Source organism: Pan paniscus, chromosome 9, assembly GCF_029289425.2.
Source record: "Pan paniscus chromosome 9, NHGRI_mPanPan1-v2.0_pri, whole genome shotgun sequence".
In the NCBI taxonomy this organism is placed as follows: Eukaryota; Metazoa; Chordata; class Mammalia; order Primates; family Hominidae; genus Pan; species Pan paniscus.
The window spans coordinates 9,992,533-10,010,000 of record NC_073258.2 but is presented as its reverse complement, the minus strand read 5'-3'; the positions used below and the strand labels follow the sequence as shown (position 1 = coordinate 10,010,000).

General features: G+C 43.7%; 1 protein-coding gene across 18 annotated transcripts in view; it reads right to left on the bottom strand.

Annotated features, from left to right (window-relative positions):
* PPFIBP2 (PPFIA binding protein 2) overlaps positions 1–17,468 on the bottom strand; it is a 144,175-nt gene that overhangs the window by 49,177 nt on the left and 77,530 nt on the right. For 17 of the 18 annotated variants that reach the window (XM_055095181.2, XM_003819108.5, XM_024930629.4 and 14 more), the window contains 2 exons: positions 15,278–15,370; positions 10,951–11,064 (listed from right to left, as the gene is read on the bottom strand). In XM_055095181.2, the coding sequence (XP_054951156.2) occupies positions 10,951–11,064; positions 15,278–15,370 (207 nt within the window). Of the gene's footprint in view, positions 1–2,727; positions 3,433–4,660; positions 4,891–5,010; positions 7,445–10,950; positions 11,065–15,277; positions 15,371–17,468 lie in introns of those variants that run through there. The other variant, XM_063608357.1, reaches the window with a different exon arrangement.

The window sequence follows — 17,468 nt, the reverse complement described above, 5'->3', positions numbered from 1 at the left end:
GTTGGCAGTAAATATTATCCCAATTTTACAGATGAGGAAACAGGCCAAGAGAGAGTATATAAATCTTTTGGCCAAGGACACAAGCCAATCAGCAGCAGAGTTATTTTGTTTGTTTGTTTGTTTTTCTGAGACAGCGTTTCGCTGTTTTTGCCCAGGCCGGAGTGCAATGGCACGATCTCGGCTCACCACAACCTCCACCTCCCAGGTTCAAGCGATTCTCCTGCCTCAGCCTCCCGAGTAGCCGGGATTACAGGCGCCCGCCACCACGCCCAGCTAATTTTGTATTTTTAGTAGAGACGGGGTTTCACCATGTTGGCCAGGCTGGTCTTGAACTCCTGATCTCCAGTAATTCACCCGCCTCAGTCTCCCAAAGTGCTGGGATTATAGGCGTCAACCACCACACCCAGCAAGCAGAGTTAGTTTTCAAACAAAAGTCTGTTTGACTCCAGAACTCATTTTAGTCTATTGTATCAGTTTCCCAAACAGAGAAAGAAGTCCAAGCATTTTAAGAGACATTTAAAAAAATATGCTAAAACAGGCAATCAACAAATATTCAGTGAGCCCAGGAAATGTCCACTCAAATTGCCAAGATTTCATTGAGCACATACTACCTATTAGGGCCTAGTGCTAAGGCTATGCAGGCCGCAGAGGGCCTTAAGCAGTTCTTCCCTGAGTGTGAGGGCACATAAAATAAGTTATCTGAGTCTCTGAGTCTTGAGTACGTGAGTATCTTAAGATGTAATCATCCCCCACACCACCTACTCTCTTACCCTTCTTTCCTTTCCCTACCTCCCTCTCTTTCTTTATTACCTCATTCTCTAGTTCTCCATCCTTCTGCCTACCTACCTTATTCCCAAAATGTGTTTAGGCAGTTTGCAAAATAGATATTTCAAATTTAAAAATAAATCATAAAAATTAAAGCAGGTAGGAAAATAAGTTAAAGTCAGAGTTAGTAGAAAATCTATGCCATAAACTTCTATAAACAGCTAGAGATGGACTATAATGTACATGTGAGCTTCCCAGCTGCCAATGCAAAGGGGAAAAGGAACAAGTGCACAGGTCAAGGTCCACAAGAAAATGTCTTCAGACTACTGAGATCTCAGGGAAAAAAAAAAAATTCCCCATGAGACTTCATTATTTTACTCAACAAATAAGTTTTTAAATACCTACCAGATGCCAGTGCCTAGATACATGACAATTACTAATAAAACAAAGCCCCTGTTGAGTACTTGAACACCTTAAGATGATGCTCAGCCTGGGCACAGTGGCTCATGCCTAGCACTTTGGGAGGCTGAGGTGGGTGGATCATTTGAGCCCCAGGAGTTTGAGATCAGCCTAGGCAACATAGTGGAACCCTGCCTCTACAAAAAATACACACGCAAAAAAAAAATTAGCACCCGTGGTGGCATGGGCCTGTAGTTCCAGCTACTTGAGAGGCTGAGGTGGGAGGATTGATTGAACCTGGGAGGTTGAGGCTGCAGTGAGCTGTGATCATGCCACAGTGCTCCAGCCTAGGCAACAGTGAGACCCTGTCTTAAAAAAAAAAAAAAAAAAAGGCCGAGCGTGGTGGCTCACGCCTGTAATCCCAACACTTTGGGAGGCCGAGGCGGGCGGATCACGAGGTCAGGAGATCGAGACCATCCTGACGAACATGGTGAAACCCCGTCTCTACTAAAAATACAAAAAATTAGCCAGGTGTGGTGGTGGGCACCTGTAGTCCCAGCTACTGGGGAGGCTGAGGCAGGAGAATGGCGTGAACCTGGGAGGCGGAGCTTGCAGTTAGCCGAGATCGTGCCACTGCACTCCAGCCTGGGCGACACAGTGAGACTCTGTCTCAAAAAAAAAAAAAAAAAAAATTCATGCAGTTTTGTCTTCTGATCAGCATTCAAAATACTGCTTTGATGTGATTTTTTAAAGTTTCATAATGTATCTCTTTTGAAAGCTAAGAGTCTACTCTGCTTCCATCATTGCCAAAATCCCTATTTTAACTACCAGGTTGTGATTAGTCATACCAATGGTTCCAGCTGATGAAGACAATATTTTCACTAGTTCCAACAGCCATTCCAATTGGTCATGCCAGTGTTTGAATTAGCCACACTAACATGCCAAACAGACATTCACAATTGGACACACTAACATTTTAATTAGAAACCTGAGGTTGCTTAATTTCATATAGTTCACTAATAATAGAACATTTACTTATTCTCTTCTAGCTTATATCTATTAGCATGTGCTTCTACCTTTCATGGTCATCTTCCCCTTGCCCCTGTCATGATTACTGTTTTGGTCCCTAAACTCAAAATCAGCCTTCAACAAACTTATCCCAGTCCAGCTCTACTTCCCCATCTCCAGATCCAGCAAGGCCCGTAGCCACTATTATGAACTGTGATCTCTAAAATGTGTGCTTTAATAGGAGTTAACTTATCCTACAACCTCAATTGCTCCTTCTACTTCCAACATAAAGTGAATCTTGTTTTTTCAACAATATTACACATTCTTCCCAGTCATTTCAATTGGAGACCACTCAGCTTCCACCAGCCCAACTTATAGAACACCGTGCTCCCTATTCCAGGGCTGCTTCCAAGCCAGTATTTTGCCCCCCGACCATCTGCATCTATCCTTCTATTCTAAGACAGTGCTCTTCACTCATACCACATTCTCCCCAAACCGAAGGAACCAACCCACTTCCTTCAGGCTTTTGACTTGATCAACAGCTTTTCTACCTACTTTAGGCGCACTCCGTCTCCTCAGTAGCTTCCACATCCTTGTTATTAACTTTTCCATTCAGTATCCACTCTGGCTTCACATTCTTTGACCTCAGCTCCAATAGGCTTTGCTTTCCATTTCGTTCAGCTTCTCAGTAGCACAGTCACCGCTTGGATCTCATGTGTATCCAGAATGTGTTTGCTTTGCTTCTAAAATCTTCAGCTCTGAAATTCTCTCCTCTGGCCACAATCTTCTGACCTTTCATCTGTCCCACTTGCTCACTCAACCTCTAATTTCTTCTGCGGCCACTAGTTACTTAGTAACTCTATTTTCCTGGTTTATCAACTTCCTTGAAGCAACATTGTTCTCCTTATCAACTCTGTACCTTGAGGTGAGTCATTTCAATTGTATTCATACCACAGCAGAAAATCCTCATGGGATCTCATCCCTGTAACAGGCCTCATGTGCATTTGTTAGTCTTTTGTCGTGATTCCACTCTCCACAGCTTAAAAATTGCTAGTGAAAGGCAATTAATGATGCCAGTTGGTTTCTGTACAAATTTATGCTATCTAATTACAGCTGATCTTCCAATACTGCCTGGCAAAACTTGTGTTTGTCTCTGGCTGACTCCTTTCAGGAACTGTTCCAAGTCTTTTCTGTTCTGCTCAAGCCGTAAACCCCTACCATGTCTCCCTCTTCTCCTCAAATAATCTCTCCTCATATTTGCTGAAAAGATAAAATGCATCTGTTCATTGAATGTAAGTTCTATTTCAAAGTTTCCTAGCATCATCTCTCATTCATATATCTTAAACCCCTGTCTTAGAAACAGCGAGCCCATAGTTCCTTTCCGAGGATAAACTGCCACAATTGCACGTTGCCATCTTTTCTGCAGGGTTCTTTCACCTTTGAAAACTGTTCCCTAGCTCAGAATACTTCCAGGTGCACATAAAAAGTACCCATCAAAGGATACAATGCTTCCAGAATTTGCTCCTGAATTGCCCCTGACTGACCTTCCCATTTCTGGCTATTTCTCAGTCTCCTGACTCTTCATACATTCCCATACAACTTGATAAACCTCACGGTAACTTCCTGGTCAACCAGCAGCCTTTGGCTCTGTTCTCTGAGTTCTGGTCCTGTTTCTCCCTCCAGCTGGTAACTCAGAATGGCTCCTGCTCACATGGTCCTGGACTCTCCCTCACTTCTGTACTGCCTTTGAGTAAGTTCCCACCAAGCTCTGTGCTACTCTAGGTTAGGGCCATCAATCATCTACTCTGGCAGGCATTTAATCTCTCCCTCACCATCAGCTCCCATTCCTCAGGCTATAAACACGATCAAATTTCTGACATTCTAAAGAAACTTCCGTCTTGACCTTGCCCTCAAAGCTACCACCATCAACTCCCATGTCCTCTTGCTGGACAAATGCATGGGTGTGGGGGTGTGTGTGTGTGGATGGGTAGGTGAGTAGGTGTATGTGTGGGGTGTGTGTGTGTATGGGTGGGTGAGTAGGTGTGTGGTATGTGTGTTGTATGGGTGGGTGAGTAGGTGTGTGGAGGGTGTGTATGTGTGTATGGGTGGGTGAGTAGGTATGGGGGGTGTGTGTGTGCGTGTATGGGTGGGTGAGTAGGTGGGTGGGTGTGGGTGCATGTGTGTGTATGTGTGTGTCACTCCTCAACAAGATTTCTGCCTGCCTGAACCTGGCTTCTGCCTTCACCAACTAGGGCACAGAAATAGTCCTGGAACCAATGTACAAACTTTGAGATGCAGCTTGCATTTCTCAGAACTTAACTGTCTCGCCCTTTATCCACTCAATGTAAGGTACTCCTAGCCACCCCAATCTTCCTTGCTCTCGGTTTTCCTGACCTTTCTTTTTTCTTCTCCATTTTCTTTGCTGGCTGCTTTTATTCTGTCAATCCTGTAAGGAAAACATTCTTGGAGCCCTTATTCTCATTCTCACCCAAGACTGGAGTCAACTCTGATCCAGGCTGTCTGGAGCACCCACATCCTCGCCAGGCAATGCTTGCCCCCTGCTGAAGGCTTCCTGACCTTCAGGGTGGAATCCTGCTGGAGTCATGCAGCTACCGCAGTATATGGGGAGGGAGTTGAGGGGAGGCAGCGAGCTGAGGATAAGGGGCAAAGGCTTCACAGGCATCATTCTGCTTCTGCTCCCAATTGTTTGAAGGTTCCCTGTGCAAATAAGGAGGGAGGTGGTCTGGGGGAGGGTGGTTTGTTTTACTTACTGTGATGGACCATGAAACTGGGTAATAAAGGTTTAGAAAAAAATCAATGGACAAAACTGCCACTAACCTTTTCAGAAGGACAAATACTTCTTCTAAGAGATGAAAGAAAGTTTATATCTCGGAGCAACTCATCATTTCCTTTTTCCAAAACTCAGGCTCTGACTAAAGCTGAAAAAAAGAATTTGCCTTTCAACCTATTCTCTCCTTAAAGGGCCACATCTTGAAGCAATTACCTCCATCTTTGTGTGTGGAATATGACCCAGGGTGTTACCGACCAATGACAGAGGACTGCATCCAGACTGGCAACCTGAAACCAGAATGAAAGAGTGGGCCATGGAAAGGCATGAAAGGAAAAATAAGTCTCTTTGAAGACTTATTTTGAAGTAAAAGGCCCAGGTCTTGCAGGGAAGTCTCTTTCATGAGTAACACTGTGCAGAGAAGAGGTGCTTGTAGTCAACTCGAGTTTGAGGCCAGGCTCAGTCCTCACTAACTCAATCATCTCTCTGAACCTCACTCTTATCTGTAAAATGGAGTTAAAGTATCTACTTTGCCCTGTAGTCTGGATACCCAGCATCACATGGGATAAGCATGAAGAAACTCATTAGCTCATAAATCCCCAGAGGAAATTTTGGGGAATATTTGAAAAATTCCTGTTTTCTTCACTTCTGAATCACTGTCTTACCCACCTCAGACAGATTTGTGTTCCCACCAGAACATGTACACAGCTCTGTTTAATATTCTCTTTGAGATAGAAATACCTGCTTAAAGGCTCTCCTGGGAAGTTTACCAGCCATCTACTAGGCCTGTGTCTTAGGCTCAGTGTCTTGACTCACTGTGTGATAGCTCATGCTTAATAACACTGGAATAACTTTACTATAACTCTGAGAAGTAAGAGGTGGGCAATACAGAGTCCATATTGTCATCCTCATTCTCTACTAATAAGGAAACAGGTACTCTGACTTTCCCAGATCAATAGCAAATAGCAAATCTATAGAAACCCATATCCATGAACTCTTAATCCCCTATATTTGTCACTCCCCAACCTCACCTAAAAGTCAAAAAAATGAAGTTGCCTAAACCCTGAAGCTCTGGGTCGGTAGGGAGGATAGAAATAGAGGCTGGTGTTGTCCAAGGTTTCCCAAAAGCAGGATTATGCCCTTACTTGCTCCCCACAGTCCTCCCTTTCCCTGTGTTGTTTTGACATTGAACATTGTTTCTGTTTACATTGATTATATCTGTAAATGGCCAGTCTCTGGAAAATGCTCCATTTGACCACCAGCTCCATGTAAAACCTCTTACCCACTGAGTAGCATCAACTTCTTCCTCCTCTAGAGAAGGGTCAGTGATCAGAGGCAGAGGAGCTTATTGTGCAAGAACCTACTAGACCCCAGTGAGCTCACAGTGGCTACTTTAGAAAACGCCACCACAGGCCTCGATTATATCACAGACCAGGGAAACCCTCCCCATGATACAGAGATTTTTGTTGCCAGCATAGTTTGAGGCAGTCACAAGAACATCGCTGGTCCATGCCTGAAACCCTAGTGTACAATTCTGGGCCCTGGCCTCTGATAACCTCACTGTGCAGCTGAGCAATGCCTTGATCTGCTTAAGGACCAAAGAGGCAGAGCCCAGCACTGTGAGTTCTATTTTCAGGCTCAGACAATACCAGACCAGTGAAAACTGACTCAGACTGTCCCTCCCTTAAAGATCCTTTTGAGAAATGTCTCTTTTTTTTTTGAGTTTCATTCTTGTTGCCCAGGCTGGAGTGCAATGGCGTGATCTTGGCTCACTGCAACCTCCGTCTCTCGGGTTCCAGCGATTCTCCTGACTCAGCCTCCCAAGTAGCTGGGATTACAGGTATGTACCACCACACCTGTCTAATTTTGTATTTTTAGTAGAGACGGGGTTTCACCATGTTAGTCAGGCTGTTCTCGAACTCCTGACCTCAGGTTATCCGTCCACCTCGGCCTCCCAAAGTGCTGGGATTACAGGCGTGAGCCACAGCGCCTGGCCGAGAAATGCCTCTTCTTAATGGGGAAAGTTTCCTGGGCAATCCAGACATGCTCAGTGAGTCTAAGACCACATCTGACTAGGTGCTTCCATAGGTAGTCCTGAGAGATGCTTGTAGCTATCTATGTAGACAGCTACAAGGTATGTCTATATGTGTATGTCGACAGCTATGAGATGCTTGTAGCTGTCTGCTTGTAGCAGTCCTGAGAGATGCTTGTAGCTATCATGTTCCCTTCCCATCCCACATCCTGCCGTGGGCTGCAAAACAGAAACCTTATTTTGCCCTGAAAAGTGTTCATAATCTAGGTGGGCTCATGTGGACCTGCCCCTTTGCTGGCTCTGGTTGGTTCTGATTTGCCTGTCTAACCCCAAGAGAGGTCTTCTTGCTCTTTCTGGAGGCTGGATGAGTTCATGTGTAGGCAAAAACAGATGGGAGTTGGGAGGTCAGCCCTGAGCAGCGACAGACTGAGGATGTTGTGGTTGGGGATACAGTGAGTATATTGTTCATGAACTAGGTAGGGAACTAACTCCTCACCTCTTGTGCTCCTGGAGGAAGGTTGACATTGGTCAGGAGAGCAGCATGGAGAGAGACAGCTCAATGGGGTTCTTGGAGCCCCTTTAAGCACAAGGTTTGGGCTATCCTCATTGATTTAGCTTTCCCCAAGTCCCCCTGGAGTTATTCCAGCCTGTAGAAGGGGCCAAGTCTAGAGCAGAGGTTGCAGATTGGAGGCCTGCAGGCCAGGCTTGACCTAATAGGTATGTACTGTATGATTCACACAGCATTTTTAAAAACTTAAATTAGCTGCTAATATTTTAAAAGCAGAGATCCTTAACTCTTTAAATCTGGATTTTGAGTCTGTTGTGAAAAATGAGAATATCTAGCATTACCAGGCCTATATGGGCAGTCAACTGGAGTAGAACAGCAGCTGCTGCCTTCAGACAGGATGTCTCCAGCATGCAGGGTTATCAGGAGCAGCAAACCCCGAGGAAGCACCTTATCTACAGGCAGTTAGAAGGGCGCACACTGAGACAGTGAAAGGATTTCCTTCAGAGGCTTTGAGCAGCAGGCTCGCCTTGGCTCCAGGCAGGAATGGTTTCTGAGGCTGGCAGAAAGAGGCAATTGTTTGCCTCCATTCTCTGCCTCTAGGCCATGAGTCATTCTTGCTCCTACCACCAGAAGCCAAGGGCCCTGCAGCCCAGGATATCTCAGTCAAATCAGGCAAGTGTTTGCCTGTCCCTAGCTCAGAGAATACACTCATACTCCAAGCCAGAGATATTGCATCAGCACTGTGGCGCAAGAATCAAGTGTCTTCACAAACAGCATCAAACAGACTTCAGGAAAGCAATAGCATGTGCGGCCAAACATTCAACTTTGGATTTAGATCTGGGAACTCAAAAGATCTCAAGCTCTGGTGCCACCCAGCCCAGCGAACACATGAGTGGAAGATGAGGCTCAGATGTGTCCTATGGCTTGAACTCAATTTGTTAAGAAAGGAACACTGCACACTGCTATCATTTTACCCTTGACAGTTTGAGAGAATACAATGAAAGCTTATGGGCAGAAAAATAACTTGGTCAAGTTCAGGAATCTTTGAAACTCAGAAGTGGCTACCATACTCCAAAATATGCCAGGTTAAGACATCTACCCTCTATGGCACATGGTACCACACGCCCAATACTAAACCCATAGCACACAAGAAAGAGGATTTAGAATAAACGGGCTAAAAAAGGTAATTGAGGCCGGGCGCAGTGGCTCACGCCTGTAATCCCAGCACTTTGGGAGGCCAAGGCGGGTGGATCACGAGGTCAGGAGATTGAGACCATCCTGGCTAACACGGTGAAACCCCGTCTCTACTAAAACTACAAAAAAAAAAAAAAAAAAATTAGCCGGGCGTGGTGGCAGGCACCTGTAGTCCCAGCTACTTGGGAGGCTAAGGCAAGAGAATGGCGTGAACCCAGGAGGCGGAGCTTGCAGTGAGCCGAGATCGCGCCACCGCACTCCAGCCTGGGCAACTGAGAAAGACTCCGTCTCAAAAAAAAAAAAGTAATTGAGCTCATGACTTTAAAAAAGTCTAAAATGCCATCCATGGGATGATGTTTAGAGGAACCAGACAGCCTCTCCCCAGGTGGTGCTGGGCATCACAATCAGACTCCTTGACACAGAGACTTTGACAACGGAGCAGAAACACTGTCATAGAGAGCTATGTAGAGAAGGCTCAGAGAAGCCAGCACAGGCAGTCAGATAACTCAGGCACTACAATGCAGCATTCTGTTGACCTCTGATTATGTGGTTACTCTCCCAGCATAGCCTTCCTGAAACATCAACCTTCTGACACGTTCCCTTCCGTATTCAAATGTTCTTGCTCTCTTTCTGGATTGTTTACACCATTCCATCATCTTCTTCCCTTATCCTTCTCACCTCAAAAACCACACCTTGTGCAGACTTGAAAACACAATCTAGTAGGTTGTTTTCTGCACTCTTTGTGAAAATACTTTCATCATTTGAGATTTTTTTCCATCAGGCTATTTTCTTTCCTGGGTCTTCAAAAGAAAGATTCAATTAAAAAAAAAAAAGCCTCAATTCCTTTTGCTAGTCAGATTTTTAGGAAATATTATGAACAAGAGAAATGGCACACTACCTAAGTAGAAAATCAAATGGTGCCAAGAATGTGGTAATTTATTAATCAGCAATGAAAAGACAACAAACAAAAGTTCCTGAATCATTGAAACTGGTTTTTATGAAGACATATATATAAAAACACTGACTTACATTTGTATAAAGTTCTTCAAAGGCACTCAAACAAAACTAACAAACACCAGATTAATTCTCATGACATTTGTCATGAGACCAAAGGTAAAATGCAAAGCCTGTGTTCACCAGTATGCTGTCAAGAAACAATCTGAGTCTTATGCTGATCATGACAATTAAAAAAAAAATGCTAGCGCTTTTGGAGGAAAGATTATAAGTAGTCCTCTAATTGAATCCACTCATTTTAAGGAACAAACTTTTGTTAAGTAATTGTGAGTACCTTTTATGTGCCAAGTACTATGCCAGGAGTTATAAGGCATACACACATGAACTTCAGTCATTGTTTAATTTTCAAGATAACTTAAAATGTAAGAATGACTTAAGGAAAATTTAAGATTAGATATATTAATACATTTCATTTAAAAACCTAATTTGCTTCTCAACAAATTCTGAAGTTTTGATACAATAAAAATTCAACACCCCTTCCTAAAAAATTGTAGCTCATTATTTATAATACAGTAAAAATATTTAGGAATTGAAAAAAAGTTAAGTCAATTCTGATACTTTTACTAAGAAAATCTATTACAGGTGATAGTAAAGATGACAATACAGCAAAAATTTTAAATGGGAAAAATATAATATTAAGCATACAAAATCTGAGGACTAAATTGCATATCTCTTGTGATTACAGATTTGGAAAGTACATGTACACATAACAAGGACAAAAAGAAAACAAGGAGAAGACATTATTTGAATGGTAGGGAACAGTTAAATATTTTTTCCATTTTGATATCTATTAAATTATACTAAAAGGTTATTTATATAATATTTTTATTTTAAAAACTATATACAGTAGGAAGAGGCAGAGCGAGATGGGAAAGGGGCATAGAATCAGCTGACAATTGACTTTCTAAAACCCCAGATGGCACCCACAGGATGAGGGTGAGGCCCCCAGCCGAGCGCTCCCTCACTGCACCAGGTCTGGAGAAAGTGCTGTCTGGGAATCTGTCTAACCAGCTCAGCAGGTTATTCATCTCAGGGCAGCCCTTCCCTTCCCTACCCCCTCTGCCACTCTCAACGTTCAGGTTGGTTTCACCTGCTGTATAAACACTGTACAACTGAGCAGCCAATCCCGCCCCCAGGCAGGATGGGAAAGCAGACAGCGAGGGCTGTAGCCTGGGCACACAAAGGGGCTTCAGCACATGAGCTGCTTCAGCACCCAAGGGCCTTCAGCGCACCCACCCTTACCTGTTGAAGCATCTCTTCAGCAGCATTGAGTTTCACCTGGTGTCCTTCCAGACACACTTCCAGGTCTCGAATCTTCTCTCCCTGGGCTTCTACTTGGTCTGTGAGGACACTCACCTGTTCCAGGAAATAAAGCAATGGTGGAGGACCAGGGATTTGACATGGTGCAGGAAAGCCTCCCCACCGCAGGGGAGCCGTTAAACCTCACCACTGACTCTTACACACAGTGAACAATTTTGATTTTTGCTGAGTGGCAGGTGGAGGAAGTGTCCTGAACGAAGGCAGCTCCAGTTAGATTCTTACCTTACCAGGGAGTCTCGGCCACTGCTCTGATGACATGGGTCACGTTTACTGCTCTTGACAGACTCAAGAGTAAAACACCCAACAGCCACAGGAGCTGCCTCTGGGCTGGACTCCTGCTCCTTATTCCTCTTCCAGAACAGCCCCGACCTCAAGGCACATCTCAGCTGGCTTGCCAGCACTTCTGCAACCTCATGTGGAAGAGCGTTCCAAACTTCATGGAAACTAACCAATGACCTTACCTCTCTCATAAGGGTGTGAGGACTGCTCACCTATCAGGCGAGTGTTTTGATGCAATTAAGGAATGTGGGCTGTGAAGGGCATGTATTAGCACTGACAAAACTTGGCTCCAGAAAGGTTTTTGTGCTTCACAGGCCAAAACATGACTCTAAGTCATAAATATAGAGAAGCCACATTACACATACGGTGGCAGAAAAAAAGTCATCTTTCTGAAGAACGCTGAGGATCTCTATTAAAAATATTAATTAGTAAAAACTCATTTACAGGAAGTCATTCAAATTATGCCCTAACTATATATTAACAATGGTTTTCATAGCCTTCTCTATTAGCAAACTGCCCCAGGATCCTTTTTCTTTATTAAGAGATGGTTCAAAGCAAGAAGAGAGAGAATGAGTGTCCTCCCCAAAGTGAAGAAATTAACAGTTGATAAACTGAGATCCTTTAGACCTTTTTGGTTAGAGTTGTTGCCATTTACATATAGATTATCCAGAATTATTTCTCAGTCTGAAATGGAATAATAGATGGTGCATGAGTTGATGTGAATTCATTTATGAGTGTTTAAATAAACTTTCTGAATTATAAAGCGCCTGTTTAAAAAGGAACTAATCTAAATTAATATGCCTACTTTAAGATCTCCATTTTTATTTTCCCAAATGATTAATGAATTATTGAAACATATTCCTGGAGTTGACACATGGTTAACATTCCACTTTTAACCAAAAAAAATGTTAAAAAAAAAAAAACAAAAAAACGGGCTCTTTCTATCAACTTGGTCCACCTTACACGCAAACCTTTGTGGGTGGGTGTTTATTAATCCCTGTGGCCCAACACTCTCAGCCATCCTGAACTAACTCCACTTTCAAAAGGGCAGGACTCTGGGGGTGGGCTTTGCTCACTGGAATCCAGAGTTTCTGTTTGTGAAGGATGTTTTCTGGTTAATCTTATTATGAGGGTTAAACATTTCTACGGTCTATACCATGCCTTGAGGCCATGTGTTGGTGATACTCAAGGAATCATAGGATCTCTAGCATTCTATAGCTAATTGTTCAGCTCCAGGGGCTTTCTGAACCTCAACGCTGATTCTAAGTATTACGAATGAAGGGATGTAGGAAATCCAGACAAAATACATAAAGGTCCTAAAATGTGACCTTTGTTCACTAAAAACAACTATTTTTGAGACCCTAATAGATGCTAGGCATAATTTTAGGTACTGGAGGATACAGAAGTTAAAAAAAAAAAACGGATAAAAATCCTTTTCCAAAGGAGTTACATTATAATGAAGATACAAGAGATTTTGGTTTTGTTTTTAACTAATCCTAGAAACAAAGTATTTTGTTATGTGTGATTTGCCTTGTTCTATGAGTAGAACCAGGAAAACTTTCTGGGCCAAGGACTCTAAATTAATTCAGTCTGGCTAAAGCTGCTGTGTGCATTAAGCAAGAGGCTGTACCCTACTGAGAATCTGCCTAACCAGCTCCACTGGGCCACTGCAGAACAGCCGTGATCACTTAACAGACACTCCTGGAGTCTGCCCATAAGCTCCCAGTAGAGTAGAAACCACTAGGGTCAACTTCTGACTTTACTGGCAAGCAGCTTCCCAATTGTGTTAGGATTATTTAAATGGGGATTATTCAAGAATTTGGAATTTTAGAAAACTATGAATGTGAAAGGGAGCATTATTACACAGGACTTTGAAAAATTAAATTGTAATCCTCTCTAAATAGGAATGTGCTATTTCAATCATGAAGGGTCCTGGTTCAAAAGTTTGCAATTTCATACTGTTTGCTGCAAAATGTTACATTGGATACTCTTTCATTAATCATGTCATTGGGATAAGAGTTTCAAATTACACATCCCTCAAACATCTGTGCTACAATGTGCTATTCAATCTGGCCCTTGCTACCTTTCTAAAGGCAGCTCGCACCACCCTTTTGAGCACAGACTGCAGGCACAATGGCCACTTGCTGTTCTTCCCACACCCCAAGCACACTCTTGCCTCAGTGTGTGGGCTGGACTGACTGCCTGCTCTGCCTGGAATGCACTTCTCCAGGTATCTGCATGGCTCCCTCCTTGGCTTCCTCCTGTAAAGGAGATCTTCCTTTTACTACACAATCCTCATCCTGCTTTCCTTTTTTCCAGAGTTCTTACCAGCACCTGAAATAGTTAATGTATTGGCTTATTGTCAATTCACACTCTCCTTTTTCTTTCCTTTTTTTTTTTTTTTTTTTTTGAGATGGAGTCTCGCTCTGTTGCCCAGGCTGGAGCACAGTGATGCGATGTTGGCTCACTGCAACCTCCACCTCCTGGGTTCAATCAATTCTCCTACGTCAGCCTTCCGAGTAGCTGGGATTACAGGCACCCATCACCATGCCTGGCTTATTTTTGTATTTTTAGTAGAGACAGGGTTTCACCATGCTGGTCAAGCTGGTCTCCAACTCCTAACCTCAGGTGATTCACCTGCCTCAGCCTCCCGAAGTGCTGGGATTACAGGCATGAGCCACTGCACCTGGCCCACTCTCTCTCTTTCAAATGGAAGATCCACAAGAATGGGAATTGAGTCTGCTTCTTTCACTGCTGTATCCCAGCATCTAAAACCAGCATCTCACAAGTTGTAGATACTCAATTATTTTATAATGAAGAAATCAATGAAGTGAAGAAAAATACAAAACTGGAATGTAAAACTATATATTTGGTATGAGCTCAGTTATTTACAATAGAGGCAAAAGAAAAAAAAACAACAACAACACTGGAAAAAAGGCCAAAGTGTTAACCTGCTTCTTCAAATTTTTAGAATTTTAAAGGTTTTTAAAATCATTCATTACCCTTATGTTCATAAAATACAATGAAAGAATAAAATAAATAAGGTAAAAAGAGAAAAAACAAACACACTGCCACCTCATAACCTTAGTGCTCCAAGCTAAAGCCCATAGCCTGGGGTGGGTTCCAGGCCCCGCTCAACCCCTCCTTTCATTCTACCACCAGTCTAACTCATCACCCTTTAAGCTTTTAAGGAGCTGGGATTAGGATACTAGCCTTTATATTTTCCAAATCACCAATTAATATCTGATGCATACCAGACCTTGAGTAAATGCTTGCTAAATCAATTTATATTTTCAAGAGCTCACACAGCAAAGTGCTAGGCCTGCTTCTTCAACAGCCTTCTTATGAGAATACCTAACTCTATGTCCTACCAAGGCACACAAACTTTCAACAGCGAAAAAGCTCCCTTGATGATCTTTCTCCGTAAAAGGTTTTGGAGCTCCTCTCTTTCAAGCAAGACAGCTATCAAAGGCTTAGCCCCTGTTACCAGCTCCAGGGGATTTGGCATTAAAGTGATCAGTCTAGATCCAGCTTCAGACAATTTGGACTGGATTCATTAGCATTCACCCTTAGGCCTGTATCACCCACAGCTCTGTTTTATTAGTGGCATGAGGATATATCTCCCCTCCCTCGCAAGACTCAGGAGCTTCTGGGGGACAGGGCCCATTTTGTTCATTCTTAGCACCTGGAAATCAGCCTGGTCATGGGGCTGCCAGTGTACAGAAGCGGGTGCTTGGGAGTGCATGATAAATGAATGACTGAATTCACAGCCCCCCTAAGCCAAGTCTAGAGTTAAATTGTCCCCTCAGTTACTTAATGTTTTATTTCAGGAAAAGTCTTTTCTAAAAACATAGGCATTGGAAGGAGAAAAATTCCAACAGAGAAAATCTCTTGTGCTTCCCTTCCACTTAGGGGAAGCTACATAGTAGGAGGTAACAGGATAAGCCGATTCTCACCAAAAAGTACCCACCTGCAATATGAGGGACTCCTTATCCCCTTCTAGACGTGCCAAGCGTTCCTGGTAGGTTTCATTACTAGCAGCACTGTGGTGGTTTACCTGGGACTAAAGAGGACAGAAAAAAAAGAATACACTTAAAAGGTTGGAAAAACATCTTACCAACTTCTAAATGAAATAAGGGATGCATGTAATTTGTGAGGATAGTTTCACTGATTATATGTACAAAACCAATCATCAAAACAGGAAACCACAAGATTTCAAAACTACCATGAGGAGAACCAGATCACATGCCACTGAAAAGTGCGCCCTGGAAGTTGGCACAACCACCCCCTGGATGACCTCACTCCTGGCCAGGAGGGCCTCTGTGAAACTCTAGGCCCAGCAGTGCTTGACTTGACATGCTGGGTCTGGGTTAGCCAGAGGCACAGTCTCCAGAGGCATGGCGACAATGAGGGTCTGCTCTTTGAGGAGACTGGAGAGCCGGCACCATTCTCCAAGGGACTACATGGGAACAGCTTCTGCACAGATCTTGGTATCTCCTAATTCTCATGCCAGGGTCCCCTGAAGCCAAGGCACACCTTGCTGCATGGAGGCCCATCCTGAACATCACAGTGAGCATGAAGGATGGAGGATGTCAATTACAAGGCCCTTCATTCACACGTCCCTTCCCACCCCAATCCCACCCTCCAATAAGAGCTTTGGTAGCCAGGCTGGCAGATCACATTTCCCCAGTGCTAGAGCTGAGAGAAGCAAGCTAAGACAAAACATCTTGAGAAGAACTTAAATAATAGCCAGAGGGATGCCAGAGCAAAAGCTAAGGAAATTACAGGTAGCCAGAAACTATAGAAAAGAGAGGAAAGGGAGAGGATGTGAAATGTCAGAGGAGAGGCAGAATCTTACAAATGCCCCAAGCAGAGAAAGGAGGTGTCACTTTCTTGGGTGTGTCTGACCTGGTTGTGGGCAGACAGGAGAGAAGGAGCTAATGTCACCAAGCTGGCCCCAACACCTCCTTCCTCCATGCAAATGGAAGACTGAAATCAGACTGGTCTGCAATAGGCCACCCAGAGGCTTGGCAGTTTGAAAAAGTAGATCTGATTGCTAAATGTGGAACTGAGTATCATATAATCTGAGCTGGTCCAGTGAAATCAGCACTTCGATATTCACGAGGGAGGTGTCTACCACCCTAGAGGAAAGTCCTAATTGTGCAAAGAGGCAGATGTGAGAGACCCAGAGTTGGGCCACCTTGTCCTAGGCCATTTCCCCACATTTCAACTTTTAGCATGGGCTCTCCCACCACCCTCCATGAGAAAAGGCACCTCCTTCCTCCCCTCATCCCACCCCTTCCCAATGCACTGCATACATGAGGGAGGCAACAGAGCCATGCCCAGTCCTAGAACAGAAATGTGGACCAAGCATACCGCATTTAAACCCTGGAGTCGCACTAGTGAAAGATTCATTGATTGTTTGTTGAAGGTGCAGCCAGAGGACAGGCCCAGGGGCCACTCCCCAGGCCAGCTGCGCCAGGCAGCACCTGCTGCCACACCACTGTCTTCTGCTCCAGCCCCTCTGGAGCCTATGTCTTGTTCATTGTTATGGAAGCTCTTTCATGCCACAGACAAAGAACCTTAACAATCACAACTGACTTCTTTGTTAATGGCAGTTTATTGTTGTTAAATTAATATTCCAGTTCTCACATGATCAAATTCTCTGACTAGAATCCAAGAATATATTATAATCTATATTCTCTCAGAACCAGAGAAGAAAAAGTAGGAGAATAATTCTTAATAGCAAGTCAACTTCTTCTCTGTCAAAGAACTCATATGATGGTGATTTCCAGTGGACAGAGAATTAAAAAGGACCCAGGTGTCCAAGTGAAGCTCTGCAGGTAGAACCCCAGGGCCAAAGTCCACATGGACACGGAGCCAGCTAGCACTGGCAGCTGCCCATTCTCTAGCAGGAAATGAAGGAGAGAAGACCAAAAGCAAGACTTCTTCCACAGACTCCAGCAAGCCACTGTACCAACTATGCCTTATTCAAACGGTGTGCAGTATATTCTTCATTATAATAAAATGTCTACCCATACAATCACCCAGAGAGGTAACTATTTTTGCTAGTTGACAAAAAAAGAGTAAGAAAGTTGAAATCATAAATTCAGTTAATAAAATGTATGACCTAGATTCTATAACACATGCTAGAAGGGGGA